Source organism: Myodes glareolus, chromosome 6 (assembly GCF_982192425.1).
Source record: "Myodes glareolus chromosome 6, mMyoGla1.1, whole genome shotgun sequence".
Lineage (NCBI taxonomy): Eukaryota > Metazoa > Chordata > Mammalia > Rodentia > Cricetidae > Myodes > Myodes glareolus.
This window is the reverse complement of record NC_142031.1, coordinates 20,704,579-20,724,055: the sequence shown is the minus strand read 5'-3', so window position 1 is coordinate 20,724,055 and position 19,477 is coordinate 20,704,579. Positions and strand designations below refer to the sequence as shown.

Genomic DNA, 19,477 nt, shown 5'->3' with positions numbered 1-19,477 from the left:
TTGAGCATGCAAGGTGTGGTGGTCTGAAAGAAAATGGCCCCGACAGACCCATAGGGAGTGACACTATTAGGAGGTGTGGCCTTGTTGGATGAAGTGTGTCACTAGGGGTGGGCTTTGAGGTTTCAGAAGCTCATGCCAGGCCCGGTGTCTCACTCTTCCCGTTGCATTCAGATCTGGATGTAGAACTCTCAACTATGTCTCCAGCACGGTATCTGCCTGTGTGCCGCCATACTTCCCGCCATAACAATCGCTGAACTGTAATCCAGCCCCAGTTAAATGTTTCCCTTTATAAGAGTTTCTGTGAGGGCTGGAGAGATGGCTCAGCGGTTAAGAGCATTGCCTGCTCTTCCAGAGGTCCTGAGTTCAATTCCCAGCAACCACATGGTGGCTCACAACCATCTATAATGAGGTCTGGTGCCCTCTTCTGGCTTGCAGGCACACATGAGGACAGAATATTATATACATAATAAATAAAAAATAATAGTAAAAAAAAAAAAAGCTGGGCGGTGGTGGCGCACGTCTTTAATCCCAGCACTCGGGAGGCAGAGGCAGGCGGATCTTTGTGAGTTCGAGGCCAGCCTGGTCTACAAGAGCTAGTGCCAGGACAGGTTCCAAAGCCACAGAAAAACCCTGTCTCAAAAAACCAAAAAAAAAAAAAAAAGAGTTTCTGTGAGCAGGGCGGTGGTGACAGCACTTGGAAGGCAGAGGCAGGCGGATCTCTGAGTTTGAGGCCAGCCTGGTCTACAGAGCAAGTTCCAGGACAGCCAGGGCTACACAGAGAAACCCTGTCTCTAAGATCCTCATGGGCATTCACCGTTGCACCTGTTTTATTCAGTGTTGGGGATCAAACCCAAATCTTAATGTATGCTAGCAAGAACTCTACCAACTGAGCCGCAGCCTCAGACTCCCGTTTTTCTTTTCAGTTATGACTGTGTCTTCCTCAGCTGAGGGCAGGGCCTATGTGGCCTTCTTTTGTAACTACCAGAAGTAATTTTCCATGAATGAGCAGAACCTCTGAATTTCGCAGTTATATCCAGTTCTTGGACAATGATTAATTATTACAAAGACCCTTTGAACTCTTTGGATCCCATGTATTTAAAGGAAATCCTGAGGCCAGGAAGTTTCTCTGCTAAGGCCTGGGCCTGGCTGAGATGGAAGCCTAGATAAACATCTGATTTAGCTCCAAAGAGGCACTCCCCCCCACCCAGCTCACATCATCAGCATACTTAGGAGTAGTCAAGAGTGGGCCCATCAACAGTTGATGAGATGAGAGCCACAGGGCAGAGGCCTCACAGGTCTCTCAGCTTCAGGAAACCAGTTCCCTGAACCAGGAAAAGCAGAGCCAGGCTGGTTATTCCCGAGCCGGATAGTGGAGGCCCAGCACCTTAGCTAACTCCAGGAACTGTATGCTGTTAGGTGAACCTGAGGAAAAGGATCACCTCCCAGGAGACAGCTATGAGGGGAACTAGCCCACGGGAGCCTTGCAATTCCTCAGGAAGTCTCTCTTTGCAAGCTTCCTGTCCCTGGCCCCCAAAGCACTTGTGACAGATTCCTGCACTCTTTCATGAATCTTTGGAACTGCCGGCTGAGTGTGATGGTGCTTGCCTATATTCCCAGGATTCAGGAGGATCAAGAGTTCAAGGCCAGCCTGACCTACAAACATACACTTCTAAACTTTTGTTTGTAATTGTAGGGGATCTGCGGACTCCTTGGAAGCCAGCTTAAGAAGTCCTAGAGAGCAGTGAGGGATTGTGGGTAAAAGGAGAGGCAAATATAATTGACATACATTATGTCCGTATATATAAAAAAAATGCTGGGCAGGTAAAGGTGCTGTGCTGGCCACCAAGCCTGATGACCTGAGTTTGAGGCCCTGAACCTACATGACAGAAGAGAAGAAAAGAACCAAGTCCTGCAAGGTGGCTTCTGACTTCTACATGTGTGTTCTGTTATACCCACACCCACACGTAGTCATACAAACTAAATTTTAAAAATACTTTTTTTTGTAATGCTTGAAAGACCTGCCTTAGAGTCAAATGCCCCGGAGGGCAAGTTTCAACAGCTCGAAATGCCCCACCTGTAGCATGTCATAAAAGGGGTCCCAAAGTGGAGATGGGCGCCCAGGTGGGCACCGCAGCGTCTTTTTAGCTGTTTGATAGAAGTAAGTGAATTCTCAAGATGCTTTTTGTTAAGTTGGGAGCGTAGCCCCCAGGCCTGAGAGTTGTATTGGTCTGGACTCCAAATCCCAGCATGCCAGGTCTTGACCCCCCCCACCCCAGGACCACTCCCACAGGATATTTAAGTGAACTCCCAAAAGAGGATCACGTGGTCTCTTTTCCTTCCTCCAGTGGTCGCATTCTCACCTCCCATTCCCTCGGGGCCACCCGAGAGTGCAGGAATCCCATTAAACCTGGATATTTTTTAATTCGGCTTGTTGTGATTTGGTTTGATTGGGATTTTTGCGTAGGCAGAGAGTGCCAGACCAATACAACTCTCAGGCCTGGGGGCTGGGGGGCTATGCTACAACTTAACGCCTTTTTTATTTTTTATTTATTTATTTATTTAGGCTTTTTTTTTTTTTTTTGAAACAGGGTTTCTTTGTATAGTCCTGGCTATCCTGGAACTCACTCTGTAGACCAGGCTGGCCTCGAACCTGGAGATCTGCCTGCCTTTGCCTCCCAAGTGCTGGAATTAAAAAGTGTGTACCACTACTGCCTGGCGTGGGAAGAGGGAAACTTGATTGAGAAAATGCTTCCATAATATTGGTCTGTAGGCTAATTTGTGGAGTGTTGTCTTGATTAATGACTGATGGGGGGGGTGGATTCCCTATGGGTAGTGTCACCTCTGGGCTAGGGGTCCTGGATTGTTTAAGAAAGCAGGTTGAGTTATACATAGTGGCACAGACTTTTAATTCCAGCTTTCAGGATGCAGCAGCAGAGGCAGGTGGGTATTTGTGAGTTTGAGGCCAGCCTGGTCTACATAGTGAGTTCCAGGACCCATGCTGAGAGTAAGGCTACATAGAAACCCTGTCTCACACCAAACAAAACAAAAGAGTGAGGGAGCTGGAGAGAAATTACAGGCAAGGATTTTCCTGAGGAGAGATAGCAGGGCCTTCACCAGGTTCTCACAAAGTGGGGGGCAATCACAGTTACATCTGCAGTCTGGCGTGGGGAGTCCTTTCCCATCATTCCCTCTGGACTTTGCTGTGGTGGATTTCTGTTGTTGTTTGAGACAGAGTCACACTGTGCAGCTGACCGGAACTCTGCTCTCATAGAAATTGAGAACACCTGACCATTGAAGAACTCAACACGCAGGTGCTGGGGCAGGCGTGATCTCAGCGCCTTAGAAAAACAGTGAAATGTAAATACCATTTTCGCTTTGCAGCTATGGAAACTGAGGCTCAAAATGAAGCCACTTACCCAACGACACACGTTACTTATGTGGCTATTTGCAAAAGTCAGCCTTTCCTACCGGATCTTTCAGCTGCTAGACCACGACAGCTTCTGTAATACCAAATTGCTTAACTTCAGCTCAAAACAGGCTAAGCTTGAAATACCAGGCTGAACAGGAAAAGAGTGAAGTCCACAGCCCAGGATTGTTTGGTTTTTTTTTTTTAAACAATTCACTTCTAACCAATGAAAACTCTGCCTACGTGAAAGTACCACCTTTAAAAGACGCGCTCTGCTTCCTAGAGGTGTGGCCTCTGTGGGTTCTCTCCGGTCGGCGTTACTATCTACCCACAAACCGGTATTGCAGGGCTTTTTAGAGGATGTCTATGATTGGCTGATCAAGACAGCAACATTTGAATTTAAAGGGAGGCCAGGATCTGGTTGAGTTCCTTCTGTAGGAGTGATAAAGCTTTCCTCTGAGAGGAAAGCCAGCTGGAGGCGGAGATAGGCGTCCACAGGGCCCGGCAAGACCACCGGTTCCTGCTGTTTCTACCTTCAGGTCTTCACTATTAAATCAGCTCCTATTTCCAGTAAGATACCTTTGTAAACAGTGAAGGGTTATTGAGGTGCTGATAGCTACAATTTATAGTTTGAAATTGAATTTTAAGAAGGTAATCTTTAAGAAGCAAAGTCCCTCTGCAGAGGCTCTAGCTGCAGTAGGGGGCAGTCTAGGGCGGCCAGTGGCTCCATGTTTCCTGTCCCTCAGCTGCCCCACTGGCCACCAGGAAAGCTATATGCTCAGGCAGCTATACATTTTACAAAGGCAAAGAAATAAAAAGGCTGACAATGATCAATTTTCCCCCCAAGGTTTCACTATGTAGTCCTGGCCTAGAATTCACTATGTAGACTACTTACTTACCTTGAAACTCTGCCAACTGCCTGCCTCTGCCTCCCGAGTGCTGGGATCAAAGCATGGGCCACTACTCCCAGCTAAACCTTTAGAAGTCTTTGCCTCATGTTAAGAATTGAGATTGCAGCCACTTAGTATACTTAATAGAAACTATCACATCTGGATTGAATACTCAGCCAAATGAATTAGGATAAATGGGGGGAGAAAATCTCTGGGGCTAAAGAGTTGGTTCAGTACTTAAAAACCCTTGATACACACAGAGGACCTTGCCTTCAATCCCAGCACCTACCTGGAGGTTCACACATGCCTGAAACTCTAGTTCCAGGGATCCAGCGCCCTATGGTCTCCATGGGTACTGCATGCACACAGGGCACAGACATGAAGACAAACCATTCATACCTGGAAAATACCAATCTTAAAAAAGAACCTTAAACAATACACATTTCTCTCCTATATAAAGCATATGGCTTCAGAGAACCTGAAATGTCAAAGTCCTGTCATCCAATCACCTGTCTCAGTACCGGCTTCCGTGAGACAGCCGGACACTTCCCCACGCTGCACATCACTTCACACTCATGTCTTAGCACATTGCACAACTCCCAGTCACCAAAGTAGCAAGGAGAACGTCCAAGGTATTTTGTTGAAATTCACTTTATTTAAAAAAAAACAAACAAAAAACTCATGAACAATAAATTACAATACTTTCCCCTTTATAAATTCTTCATAAAATATATTTGACAATTTTAAAAGAAAAATTTTAAAGTTGCTTTCATTTCTGATGTGCCTATGACATCGTTTATTGACTATTTTGTCATGCTGGTGAATTATTTTGTAGCTGCTACAATAGTTTGATTGGTAACATTTTACAATTAAAAACAAAGGAAAAAAACAAGAACAAAAATTCAGACCTGGAGAAAGAACTATTCTGTGCTATTTATCTGACACTTAACACTTACATCATTGAATGACAAAGCATCCCTTAGCACCAAGAATCTACAGCCCCCATGTTCTAAGTGACAACTAGTGCAGAGTAACATCTAGGACCTAACTGTACAACCCTACAGTGACGGGACACAGCTGCCTATGAGCGTTATCTGAAATATTTGGTCTTTTTCAATTAAGACAAATTTCATAAAACACTAGAAACCATGGCGACAGACTATGAGGAATAACTGTTTATTGAGTACCTATCATGGGCAAGGCACTGTGCACAATTTCTCGATTGCATTTATTTGTCTTTTAGCAAATATCCAAAATTTCCAATTATCACTCCCCATCTTTATTTCTTACCCGTGACTGGAGAAAGTGCATGGCTAAATGTCATTTTTTTAAAAAAGGTTTATTTTCATTTTTTTAATCATGTGTATATGTGTGTGTGCCCATGGAAGCAAGAGGATACTGGGTCCCCTGGAGCTGGAGTTAGGTGGTTGTGAGCTACCCAACACGGGTGCTGGGAACTGAACTCTGTTCTATGCAAGAGCAACAAGTTCTCTAAACTGCTGAGTCCAGCCCCCGCCAAATGCAAATCGTAAATTGTTGTCAAATCAACTAAACTTTAGTGCTGAGCACACAGTAGGTACTTAATAAATACCTCTGACTGAAAAGGAACAAAGAAAGACAAAGAAATTACTATCCTTTTGTTGATATCATAAGCTACTTTAGAATACAAGGACTTGAGAAAATTCTGGAAGAAATTTCCCGATCACCCCACACCCTTACCTCTAATGAAAGAAAGAATTATATTTCACAAGTAAAAATCTTTCAAAATAAATTATAACTGGGGCTAGAATGTAGCTCACTAGTAAAACCTTTGTGTAGCACATGCAAGGCTCTGGTGGGATCCCAGTACCAACCAAAACAAAAGACAAACCAAATTACACATTATTTCAAGGAGACAGGCTCAGAAGCTATGTGCTTAGGATGTTGGGGCTTCTAGTGCACAGGTACTTGTAGAACAAATGAACTGTTGGCTACATCACATACAGATCTGATGAAGTGCCAAGTCATTGAGAATACATTTTAATGGGACTTTTTCTAGTTTCCTGAAACTTGATCCCCTCGTCAGATCTCTGTCAACTTGATGACCCAGAAGGTCAATTACCATGAACGTCCAGTATGCTTCTATTCCAGAAAGAATTATTTTAGTTAAGTCTGCAAGTGATATTAGGTGTGACTTTTTTTTTTCATTTGATGGGATTTTAATAAAGCCTTTCTGTTCATGTTTCTAAACCTCCAGCTTTACATGTTTTATTTTTTTGGTGTTTTATCTTTTATTACCCTCTGAACACATCTTATGTGTTGACTTACTGCCTTTAGGGTGCTAGGGACTGAACACAGGGCTGCTCACTGAGCTAGACCCAGCCCCACTGTGAAGGGTGGAGTTTCAAGCATTGAGGAGACACAGGAACTGATAATGTCAACATGCTGCTGCTATTTTGACTTTTGTATCTTAGTGCTTTATAAGGATCCCAGGGGGGTCAGCGTCACACAGCTTCCCTACCTGCCCAGGGCCCAGGCTCCACCCCAGGAGGGGTGGGTGGGGGTTTAGTGCATCATAAAGCTTCATTTGGATACAATGGTAGACTCTAATTGGGTACTCTGGTTTAGGATCATCATGGACATCATCATGGACAATCTAGAGACAAACATGCAGTTAGAGTCTCACTTCAGGAGGATTTAGGAGGCTCTTGCTTTCTGACTGACAACACCAGGTGACGATATGATACCCACAACTTTTCTGCTCGAAAAGCAGTTGATGGCACAGAATTTTATCTATTTGTCAAACCCTGTGTGCATCATCTCTCACTTTGGAAAAAAGCAACCAATATTTATGACAGTGATTACCAGTCCCATTACTGTATCACAGTGCCAAAGTGACAGGGACTCCAGTGATCCAACAGGAAGCCACATCAGGGCCAGCAACTCGAGGGTGAGCTCATTTGGTTTCTTCAACTTTATGCTGAGACTTAGAAAAAGTCTTAAAACTCAAAATTAATACATCAAGTATTACAGTCATGTAAAGCAATGTTTCAGAGCAGAAGAATACCATCCTCAGGTCACGGCAGATGCGCAAGCGCACACATGTCCCAGTGCAGTGGTTTAAACAAACGCTCAGTTACCTGAAGGTCTGACTGAGCCATCGGCATCCTTGCCGACCTCCTACCATGTGACTGAATGACTAATTCCACTCGAAGAGCTACAGGGCCCGGAGAGCTCAGACTTACTCCAGCAGCTTGGCACTGCTTAGCTCCAGTTACGTTTACTCAGCCATTTTAGACCCTCCAAAATGATGCCTTTAAAGAGATGTATACTGGGAAAACAAAAGAACAACAGACAAACAAACAAACAAAAAATAAAAGTGTGTTTCCAGGAGCGGGAGGGGCAGGAAGAAGATGAGGAGTGGTTCTGTGTAAGTTTTCATCACCAATTTCACCAGCAAATCTCAAAAACCCAAACCTCTATCAAATAATTTAAACAGAAGTGGCATTTTCTTCATGTGGAATGCAAAATGCACACATTCACATACTTACATATACATAAATATATACATATATGTTTCCTTTACAAAGCTTCAAAGGTTGCATTACCAGCATGCAAACCTCTTCTTCCATGGAAATGCCTAATACTGACAAGGAATGTCTAAAATACTTAAAGACATATTTCCAGAAAATTGGACTCTCTTCTCTGCTTGGCTTTTAGGAGAACTTTTTCTGCCAAACTTTTACCAATGATCATTAAAAAAAAATTTTTTACACCACATTGGTAATACACATTCAAAACATACAATAAAATGGCCTGCATGGAGTAAGAAAAACGAGAGAAAAAAATTACCCCACAATAAAACCTAAACCCTCAGAGAGTGGAGTCTAACTTTCGTCTTCTTTCCGGCCATGTAATGTTGAATCACTGTTGAATCAGAAGCAGCACACCATCTAAGACACTTGCAGGCGGGAGGTCACGTTTCCCAGCTGCTGTCTTTAAAAGCAATCTGGACTAATCTGAGCTCTAGTTCAAACGCGTCCGGACGGTCCTGAGGGTTTGCGGCCAGCATCTCCTTAATCAATTGCTTCATTCGCCCATTCATTGACTTTTTCTTCACAGGGATGAGGAGCTCCATTTTGGGGTTTTCCAGAAGTGCCTCCCCAACAGGCACAATTTCGGTCCCCTGCTTTACATAGCTCCCCAGGAGCTCCTTCTTGGTCTCTGTGTCTATGAAGGTGATCCTCTCCAGCATAGCCCAGATGATAATTCCCAGAGCAAAGATGTCAGCTTTTGCTGTGTAGTGTCCTTCCCATACTTCAGGAGCCATGTAGAAATCCGTCCCACACGCAGTGGAAAGGAAACACTTGTTTACACTGACAGGTTCTTCCGGGTTCTGTCCAGATGCCGAGCAAACTTTACTCAGACCAAAGTCGGCCACTTTCAGTGTGGGTTCCAAGTCACTGGTGTCCAGCCTGCTTTGAGAAATCAGGATGTTATCAGGCTTCAGGTCCCGGTGGATGATCTGGTTTTTGTGCAGGAAAGCCAAAGCACTGCTGAGCTGAAGCATAAAGCTGGTGTTTGTCTTTCGATTGGGCTTCCTGGACAACAGATACTCATTCATGTCTCCTCCGTCACAAAAATCCATCACAAACCACAAGTAATAGGCGCTTCTGGGATCAAAGGCAATTTCTCCTTTTAATGAAGTCTCTACAAGCTGTGCAGAGGGAGGAGAGAAGAAGTTACAAAATTTAATTATAGAAAAATTAAAGGGAGCTGGAAATAAGGTTCAGCGGTTATGAGCTTACTGCCTTCAGAGGACTGGAGTTCAGGTTCTCAGCACCCATGTCAGTGGCTCACAACCGCCTGCAACGAGAGCTCTGGGGGAATCCAGTACTTTTTCTGGCCTCTAATTGCATCTGCACTGACATATATACATACACACACACACACACATACATATATATATATATATTCATCCCTGTCACAAACATAATTAAAAATTAATAAATCCATTTTTTATTTTTTCGAAACAGGGTTTCTCTGTGTAGCCCTGGTTGACCTGAAACTTGCTTTGTAGACCAGGCTGATCTCTAATTCTGAGATCTGCCTGCTTCTGACTCCCCACTGCTGAGACTAAAGGCATGTGCCACCACACCTGACTACACATCGTAAATATATATAGATTGGGCAGTGGTAGCACACATCTTTAAACCCAGCACTCAGGAGGCAGAGGAAGGCAGATCTCTGTGAGTTTGAGTGAGGCCTGCCTGGTCTAAAGAGCAAGTTCCAGGATAGCCTGAGCTCACAGAGAAACCTTGTCTCGAAACCCATGCCCTCCCCCCCCCCCAAAAAAAGGGACGGTGCTGGAGAGATGGCTCAGCAGTTAAGAGCGCTGGCTGTTTTTCCAGGGGACCCAGGTTCAGTTCCCAGCACCAACATGGCAGTTCACAGCTGTTCCAGTTTCAGGGAATCCAACACCCTCATACAGACATGCAGGCAGGCAAACACCAGGATTCATAAATAAAAAATTACCAACACAAGCTACTCGGGAGGCAGAGGCAGGTGGATCTCTGTGAGTTAGAGGCCATTCTGGTCTACAGAGAGAGTTCCAGAACTACACAGAAAAGCCTGTCTTGGAAAAAAAAAATAAAAGTTAGGAAAGTTTGCAGTTTTATTTTGTTTCTGCAATGCTGGCAACTAAACCCAGGGTCTTGTACATGCCAGGCAAGGTTTTCTTTATTCTTTTTGTTTGTTTGTTTGTTTTTCAAGACAGGGTTTTGCTGGGTTGCCATGGATGTCCTGGAACTCACTCTGTAGACCAGGCTGGACTTGAAATCACAGAGATTCACCTGTCTCTGCCTTCTGAGTACTGGATTAACGTTACCACCATCCAGCTAAGGCAAAGGTCTCTTAAACTGAAAGTAGGGGTCACACACACAAAACAAATTGCCAATAGTCAAAGGTTTAATAAATTTTCAGTTACCAAAAATTAATTCAAAACCGAATTGCAAAGTTGTCTGCTCTTATAGAAACATTACAGTTTTATTGGGGAAAACAGGACTTCTGATATTTTTCTACTGTCATTAATCAGCAAGCAAGTACCAAAGCTGCCTATCAATGGATTGTGTTGTGGTATAATGCTTAATTTTGGTATTATTTTCTTTCTTCTTTTTTTCTTTTTCCCCTCTGTTTTGAAACAGGGTCTCAAATAGTTCATGCAGGCCTCAAATTCACTGTATAGCCAAGGCTGGCCTTGAACTTCTGCTCTTCCTGTTTCCGTCTTCAGTGCTGAAATTATAGATGTGTGTCATTACACCTAGCTCAGGAGACCACAAGTCTAAGGCCTGCCTGAGTTATACCTGAGTTATACAGTGAGACTGTCTGGGGGAGGGGGTTAATTTTAAAAATTGCTGTTTGAAGGTGGGTATAGTGGCACACACCTGTAACCCTAGCACTATAAAAGCTGAGGCAAGAGGATCACTAAATGCTGTTAGTACAGAATTTTGAACAATTTATGATTTGCCTTAAAACATATACCTACCATTTTGTGCTAAACTATTTACATGGAACACTGTTCTCACCACTGGTGTTCATAAAATAAAAGCACTGACTGTGGAAAATGCTGAAGATGATTTATGTTCTACAGCAATGAACATTCACCCACTAATTTTTTAAATGGCTCTAATTGTGTATGTGTGCACTCTTGAGTACATGCCCCCCACCGCCACCCCACACGTGCCAGAGGTTAACACTGGGGGCTGATTCTCTCCTGCCACCTTGTGGGACCTGAGGATGAAACTCAGGTTGTCAGGCCTGCAGCAAAGTGTCTGCCCACTGAGCATCATGCCAGCCCAGGATTTAACTCTTCATGCAGAAATAAACAAGCACATTCACTTCATTCGTGTATAAACCTGCTTCCTACTTTAATAAAAGGTAAAATTATATGTAACCAAAGAATTGCTTTAAAATGGAATTATTTTTGATTTTTCCCAGTACATGCTTATTTGTAGATGTTTTGCACACCCATATACCCAGGGTCACGCACATGTTTCTCTGGGGAAGCCACGAGTGGAAAGGTTTGGAAGCTCTGCTCTGTACTGAGGTGAGTCCAGTGCCAGCCTCCAATTGTAACTGGAAACCTCTGGAATATTTCATTTCATCAGTGCTTTTATGCATGCATTTAAAAAAATTTTTTTAAGCACTTCAAAATGCCACCTTTGTCCCTACTAAATACATACTAAATTTCTGAGCCAAGAAGTAACATTTTTTTAAGACTTATTTATTTATTTATTATGTATACAACATTCTGCCTCCATGTATGCCCACACGCCAGAAGAGGGCGCTAGATCTCATTACAGGTGGTTGTGAGCCACCATGTGGTTGCTGGGAATTGAACTCAGGACCTCTGGAAGAGCAGCCAGTGCTCTTAACCTCTGAGCCATCTCTCCAGCCCAAGAAGTAACATTTTTTAATAGCCTATTTTGGAAAGTGTCCAACTGGCCTACATTTTCTACACTGGTCAATATAGCTAAATTCTATCACCTCCCCAGCTCGTTGCTTCATGAAAAGACTAAAATATAGAGGAATATTACTTTTAAATTATTTGTTATATGGTATTTTTTTTAGATTGGTGTGCTGAAAGGGAAAGATGCTGAGCTGTTGAAGAGTGAGAAACTGGTAAATTTATATTTAAATTAATTACTACCACTACTTCCTCTGGCTATTCTGGCAAAAGCAAAGGTGCCCCTCCGTTCTGCCTCCCATGCAGATGGCAGCAATGGCAATGGCCTACAGGAGCCTCTTTCTGCATGGTGTGCCAGGGCAGAGAATGAGACAGGTGGACTGCTTCTGACTTCAGCTTTCTGTCTCTCCCTAACATCTGAACTTAATAAACAGCCTTGTGTAACACAGAATCCCAGTGCTCAAGAGTGGTTTAGAGGGCAGGCATGGTGGTGCACAGAATACTGGCCAGCAAGAAGGAAAATGTGTGTTTCTCGCCCACCTATCTAAATTATTGTTAAACTCTGTAAGTTTAAAATAGTTTATAATTCTTTTTTTTTTCAGTTTTTTTCTAGACAGGGTTTCTCTGTGTAGCCCTGGCTATCCTGAAACTGGCTCTGTAGACCAGGCTAGTCTCAAACTCCCAGAGATCCACCTGCCTCTGCCTTCTGAGTGTTGAGATTAAAGGTGTGCACCACCGCCTAGCTTAATTTTTCTTTTTTAACTCTCTAGATAGGGTTCCACTCTGTACCTTAGGCTGACCTTGAACTCTATATGTAGCCCAGGCTGGCCTTGAACTCATGATAATCCTTTTTCAGTCTCATATGCTAACACATATGTGCACATATTATGTGCAGCACACCCAGTCAATTCATAATTCTTCAGTCCCAAGATATATACATTCCCTATTGTATGTTCCTACACCATCTATGTCACTAGTCTGAAATATACAGACTGAAGGTTGCAAAGTCCTGAGGCATGAAATTGAGCGCTTGTAACTGTCTGTTTTACATTTTCTCTTGGATAAGGATTTTTAGCTATCAGGAATTAATTTAATGATTTCAATTGAGCACAAGGAATCTTGCTATCTAGAAAAACATAAAGGAAAATGAAAATTTATATAGACAATAAAGATCATGCATAGGAACTTTCTGGTTATGTTCATAGATCTGTGTATTGACTATATTGTATTGTACTGTTTTGATACAATTTTATTGATAAATATATGGTCAACTATGCTGGGTGAGGTAGCACATGTCTTTTAATCCCAGCACTCATAGGCAGACACAGGTGGATCTCTGTAAGCGTGAGGTCAGCCTGGTTTACACAGTGAGTTCCAGACTAACCAGGGCTACAGAGACTATCTCAAAAATGAATAAACGAAGAAAAATCTGGCTAACTTATAAATGCATAGAAGAGACTATTTTATTTCAACACAGGTACCTATTTCTGAGTTGTCTCAGCACTACCTCTGTCTTTGACTACCCAGGGAAGGCAGATGTGATTACCATAGCATGTGAACAAATGCTACTAGGAAAGATGGATTATTTATCTCAAGTCATTCTGATAGCAATACAAGTCTATAAGGCTTTAAACAGCAAAAGAGATTTACTTTAAAAAGTAATTTAAATATGAAAATCACTTAGTCAAACCTGATACTTCATATCTTAAAACCTCAAAGTACTAAACAATACATAATTGTTACTGTTGCTGGATCTGGACTCAGTACTAAACAATATCTAATTCCTGTTACAGTTGCTAGTTCTGAACTTACACTAAATCAAATGTATTAACATCTTCATTTTTCCATGCACAGGGATTGTGTGCCTTAATCTCTAAAATTCAATGCAGAGTTGACAAGGGTTAGGAGGGAATGTAGTTTATGTACTATGCCCCAAACCCTGGGCTCAATCTCTAGCACTGGCAAAAAAAAATTTAAAAAATAAAAAAAAATCCAATCTTTTTTGAGACAGGGTTTCTCTTCGTAATATGACAGTCTTGACACTCACCCCATAGATCTGCCTGCCTCTGCCTCCTGAGTGCTGGGATTAAAGATATGTGCCACCACTGCCTTGCTCCAATATATACATATTTTTTTTAATCATGGCAACATAAGTACTTTTAGAGAGTTAATAATGAAGACAGTTTTTAAACTTTTCTAGATTATTTATTTTGTGTAGGTGTGGGTGCTACAGCAAATTTGTGGAGTCAAGAAACCAGCTCTCAGGAGCCCACTCCCTCTTTCTAGCATGTGGGACCTGGGCAGTAAACTCAGGTTACCAGGTTTGGCAACAAGCTCCTTTACCCTCTGAGCCTTTCCCACAACATCAAACAGAGTTTTTGTTGTTATTGTTAACTTTCTTTGTTGTAACTGCTAAATTACATTTATTTATTCTATGTGTGTGTGTTTCAAGTATGTGCATATATGTAATGCTTACATGCATGCAGGACACAAGTGTGGAGGTCAGAGGACTTTTGTCCTGGAACTCATGATTCAGTCTAGGCATGTCTCAAACTCGATATACGGGTGAGTCTTGTCTTAAACTCCCGAGTCTCCTGCCTCCACCTCCCAAGCCCTCGGATTATAGGCAAATACCAATATACTCTTCTAAGGCTTATGTTCAGACCTGTGCCTTCTCAAAAAGAGAAGTTCAATTACTGATGGGTGTGGCTATTACTGATTGTGGTGTTTTTCCTTGTCTTCTGTGTTTATTTTCAGAAGAATTGGTTTCCAGGAACTGAACTTTGATGCTAGTCTCAAAAACCCTCTAATTCCCACTTGTCCTATTCCTACACAGACTGGCAAGTACCAGGCATAACAGGTGGCTTATGTTATTTTTAGGTACAAGCTTAAAGCAAATATCTCCTCTATCCTCTGAAGACCTCTATCTGCACCTAGCCATAAAACACCTGCGTTAAGGGAGGAGTTCATCTGACACTCTTCACTTCCTCTTGCTGACCAATCTTATGTTCATTTCCTATCCAGTGACACATACCTGTAAATAAAGGGAAGAATTAGAGCCGTGGGACATCTTTTGCACCATCCCATCTTTTTGCAGAATGCACTCTTCCAAGTGAATCACATTTGGGTGCTGGCTCTTGATACTGCTTAGTGCCCAGAACTCTCGCAGGGCTAGTTCAACATTTTCAGGTGCGTGGCATCGAATTTTCTTCACTGCTACTCTTGCAGAGGTCTTTCTGATGACTGCTTCATATACAACACCGTAACTACCTCGGCCTACCTCCCGTATTAGATCGTACTTTGGCTGGCTACTCACCATCTTCAAGGTCGAGGTTTCTGGAAAAATCAACAAAGTACTCTGTTGAAATCAGGTGTACCTATTGGCCTGTATTCTTATGCATGATTTAACTGTTTCAGCGCCTGTGGGAATTGAAGGGTATCTAGCTACACCTTGGACAAATCTACCAATAATAATAAAGGTAACAGCACTTACCATGTATCAGGAACTACTTCAAGTATTTTAACATAGTTTTTAAAGCTTTTGTTGTCTTTGAGTCAGGGTCTTGCCAAGTTCCCTGGCCTGGAGCTTGACAGGTCAGGCTGGCTTCAGAGGTCATGGCTACAAAACCGTCATTACTGACTTTTTTTTTTTTAAATTTAATCTAGGTGTGTGAGTGCAGGCATGCTCATGCCACGACACACCCGTTCAAAGATAGCCTTGGCCCTCCTGTCACTGCTAGAGCACACGGCAGGTTACCTGCCTGTGAACTTCTGGAGACTGTTCTGGTTCTGCCTCCCATCTCACTGCAGGACATCTGGCTTTACATGGGTTCTGCGGACCCAAACTCTGCTCCTCAGACTTGTTTGGCAAATGCTTTATTCAACTCTTATCTCCAGGCTCCACCCACTCACCCCTTTTTTGGACAAAGTCTCACTGTGTAACCCTGGCTGGCCTCCAGCTCACAGAGATAAGCCTGTCTCTGCTTCCCCAGTGCTGGAATTAAAGACTTGTACCACCATGCGTTGCTTCCAGTCCTTTTTTAAAAGACAGGATCTTGCTAGTATGTAGTTCAAGATGGCTTTCACTTTTAAAAAGTTTGTATCGCATATTTTGTGTGCATGGGTGTGGCTTTCTGGAACTCAGAGGACAGTATGTGGCAGTCCTCTCCTTCTACCGTGTGGATCCCAGGAATTGAACACGAGCTGCAAAGCTTGGCAGAAAACAACTTTACGCACTGAACCAACTCAACAGCCCCGGCTGCCGCTCTCCCGGGAACGATGGAATTACAGGCGTGTGACACCACAACTGGCTAAATTCATGAATCCTTAACCATAATCTGTGTAGGAAGGGGTGGGTGTTGTAACAGTCATTTTAGAAGTGAGGAGAGTAAAACACAGAGAGGGCAAGTACACAGCCAGTCCGTCATGCAGCTTGTTGGTTCCAACATCTATGACTTAGACCACTAAACTACACTGCTCCCTACAGGAACTGCTGTAGTGGTGCTTGCCTTTAATCTGAGCACTCCGAAGGCAGAGGCAGGCGGATCCTTGAGTTCAAAGCCAGTCTGGTCTATAGTGTGAGTTCCAGGACAGGCAGGGCTACACAGAAAACCGTGCCTCAAAAAACAATAAATAAACAAACAAATAAACCCCCAAATTCAACATTTTAGTTTACTGATCCTGAAAAAAATAAAGAAAGCAATGTATGTACATCTTCTTAAGGTTGACACATTTATGAAAGATAATAAAAACACTGAAATAATATGCCAGGCTATGGTGGCCCACGCCTTAGCACTCAGGAGGCAGAGGCAGGTGGAGCTCTGTGAGTTCGAGGCCAGCCTGGTCTAGAGTTCCAGGACATGCTCCAAGTCTAGATAAAAATATAAAACAAACAAAAACACTGAAATACAAACCCCCTCACAGTTAGAAATACAAATACCCGACTTCTGTTTATGAACTGAAAGTGAACAAGGTTGCTTTTGTTTTGTTTGAGACCGTGTCTCCAGTCGGTCCAGCAAGCCTTGAACTCACTATGTAGCAGAAGATGATCCCAACTACTGATCCTCCTGCCTCCACCTTCCAAGTCCTGGGGTTCCAGGCATGTGTCAGTATGCTTGGCTATTTATTTATTTATTTTACAAATGAACACAAGCTTTGTAGAAGAACCATTCCTTAAAATGTAAGTAGGTGGCTTAGAACAGATCGACCTTTTTTTAAAATTATGCTTTTAAGATAGCTACTTAATTCTAAGTAATTGTTGCCAAAGTGGAGGGGAGCATCTTAGACCTCAAAGGGAAGTCTCTGACCAAAGTTCTTTGGAGTTCCAACTTAATAAATCACTTAAAGGCAAGCTGGAGCACAGGCCCTACAGAGACCCTTCTGTGAATGGAGAGCCTGCAGCGCACTTCCTCACGCCTCAAAGGCTCACTTGCCAACTGTCAGCGCGGGCAGGAAGAGTAACCTGAGATTGTACTTGCACTGCACAATCAGAGCAACAAAAAGTGACTGGCCCTGGAAGCTGACACTCCGGGAGCAGCTACTTTAAGCTCATAGGCCAGATTTAAAAGAAAATGACAGCTTCTGGGGATTGCCTTGAGCGCTACTTCCTTTAATGCTCGCCTAGGCGTCCAGCTCTCGCTGTCTTTCCTAATGTCAGATTTCCTGGCACCGGCGGACCTTCGGCCCCGCTCTGGCGCCGACAGCCGGTTACTACGCGCTTCCGAGCGGCTCTTTTCTCTCCCTCCTGTCACCGTCCCCCGCGAGAGGGGCACCTTATTCGGGAAGGTGTCTGTCAACTCCCTGGGCTCCTGGCGGGAGAGATGCCCCGGTGAAGCATCCTTCGGTGGTATCTCCTGGACTCTCGAGCCTGCCCTGCTCCCCAGGAGATGGGCACCGGCCGGCCTGGGCATGCACCTGCCGTGCCGGGGAAGGGACGAGCGAGGCCAGAGGTGCTGCCGCCGGGGAGCCTCAGGCCGCGCTCGCTGCCCCGGCCGCGAGCTCACTCCCGGCGACAGTCCCTTGAAACCCCGAGGGACCCTCCCGTGGCTCCGCAGCCGCTTCAACTCCCGGAGGCTGCAGACTAGGGGCCGGGGACCCGGGAGTGGCCCGGGCGGGAACGGAGGCCGCAGTCCCGGCCGCTGGCCGGGGCAGCGCCGGGCCTTCCCGGGGATGACTCCGCTGCGAGGTCTGTGACAGGCCTGCCGGGGACAGAGACACATGCAGGGAGGTCGGTTCTGACCGCAGGGCATCCGTGCCACCACGAAGGGCCAGATTTACCTCAGGGCAGCCGCCGCCGCTTCTCCCTCTCATGAGCTCTGCAGGCCGCCATTATCGGGCAGCTCGCGCCTCGGCTGCCGCGGCCTCCAGTCAGAAGCCGGCGCGCGCCCCCGTGGTGCGCGGACACACCCCCTCACGCCGGGCCCCGCCCCCTCCGGCTTTCCGTAGTGAGCGTGCGCCGCCGGGAGCCGCGGGCTGGGTGAGCGCCGTGTGCCACGCTCGGCCGCCGCTGCTCTCCGGCGCTGCCACCGAGGCGAGTGTTGCCGGCGGTGTGCACGCTGCAGGGCCGACCACTGGTGCCCTGGCGCGCAGGGGTGGCGGCCGGGGGCGGTCGCCCTCTGCCGCAGCGGGCGCAAGTCTCGGGACTTCGGGGAAGCTGCGGCCAGTGCCCCGGGCCGCCCTCCCTTTCCCCTGCCGACCTACCGGACGGCGGGCTGCAGTGCGCGGTTCACTGCGACCGGACACCTGGCGCATCTTCCTCGTAGGTTGCGGGGTCTGGGCAGCGGGCCCGCGGGGTGGTGCGGCCGGTGCTGCGAGGCTGCACCTTCTGTCCGAGTCACCCAGCCGTGTTGGCGGGCGGCGCAGTGACCCAGGCGACGATGCGGGACTGAGTGCGATCATCGGGGAGGACGCCGTCCCCTGCCCCACCGGCGCGGTGGTATCTCCCTTAAAGAAGCCGGAACCTCATTGTTCCCTGGCGGTGAGGATTGCGGTCGCCCTGCCGGGTGAGGGAGAGAGGGCGCGGCCGAACTGGCTGCGACACCCCACCTAACAAGCCTGAGCTCGGGTTGGAGGGTGCAACGACAAAGCCAAGTCGCCACGGTCCAGGATTGATCGCCAGAAATGCAGTGGTCCGGACGGTGGGCGCTGCGGGCCCGAAGCCATTCAAATCCCCACAGCTGTCAATCATGTCCCCGCAGCAGTCGGCCCGAGCTCTACCGTCAGGCTGACCGTCACTCGGAGACCAGGACCAATTGGCCAACCCGTTAGTTACACAGATCCTGTAAGCATCTGCCAGAAACGCCCATTCTTTTCTTTATTATTCTGCATCTACCGTTTGCTAATAAGGTTGATCCTGCGCTCATTGTGTCGTGTAAGGCACGATAGATAAGAATCTGTCACTGAGCTCCAGATTCGTTTTCCTTAGTCATCTGTTTATGGGACTAATTTTTGGGCGCTTGGGAATTTTTTATACAATCTGAACCAAACTCCACAAGTAAGAAAGGCTTTACTACTGATCCTGCTTTCACAGGAGAGAAAGCCGACTTCTGTTATATTTGACCAAATTGTGTCTAGAAAATCCTCTCCTGCCCTTGGTGTAACAACCTCCAGCGCCTCTCCTAATAAAGTTCCAGTCATCTGTTTAGAGTTTGTCCCGAGTGCCCTCCTGGTACTGGTGCTCAGCGGTTTGCTGGGAATGCTGACGCCAGTCCAGATTTGTTTCCTACCCAGGAAAAGAGC

General features: G+C 45.4%; 1 protein-coding gene across 2 annotated transcripts; it reads right to left on the bottom strand.

Moving 5' to 3' along the window:
* Positions 1 to 4,931: 4,931 nt before the first annotated feature.
* Pdik1l (PDLIM1 interacting kinase 1 like) lies at positions 4,932 to 18,577 on the bottom strand. 2 transcript variants are annotated; one of them, XM_048443142.3, is made up of 3 exons: positions 18,440 to 18,577; positions 14,775 to 15,076; positions 4,932 to 8,992 (listed from the first exon to the last, which is right to left on the bottom strand). In XM_048443142.3, the coding sequence occupies exons 2-3, from the start codon at positions 15,057 to 15,059 to the stop codon at positions 8,252 to 8,254; spliced, it is 1,026 nt and encodes a 341-aa protein (XP_048299099.1). In that variant the 5' UTR covers positions 15,060 to 15,076; positions 18,440 to 18,577; the 3' UTR covers positions 4,932 to 8,251. The 2 variants fall into 2 exon arrangements, with proteins under 2 accessions (XP_048299099.1, XP_048299098.1); XM_048443141.3 differs by lacking the exon at positions 18,440 to 18,577 and adding an exon at positions 18,017 to 18,115.
* Positions 18,578 to 19,477: the final 900 nt, after the last annotated feature.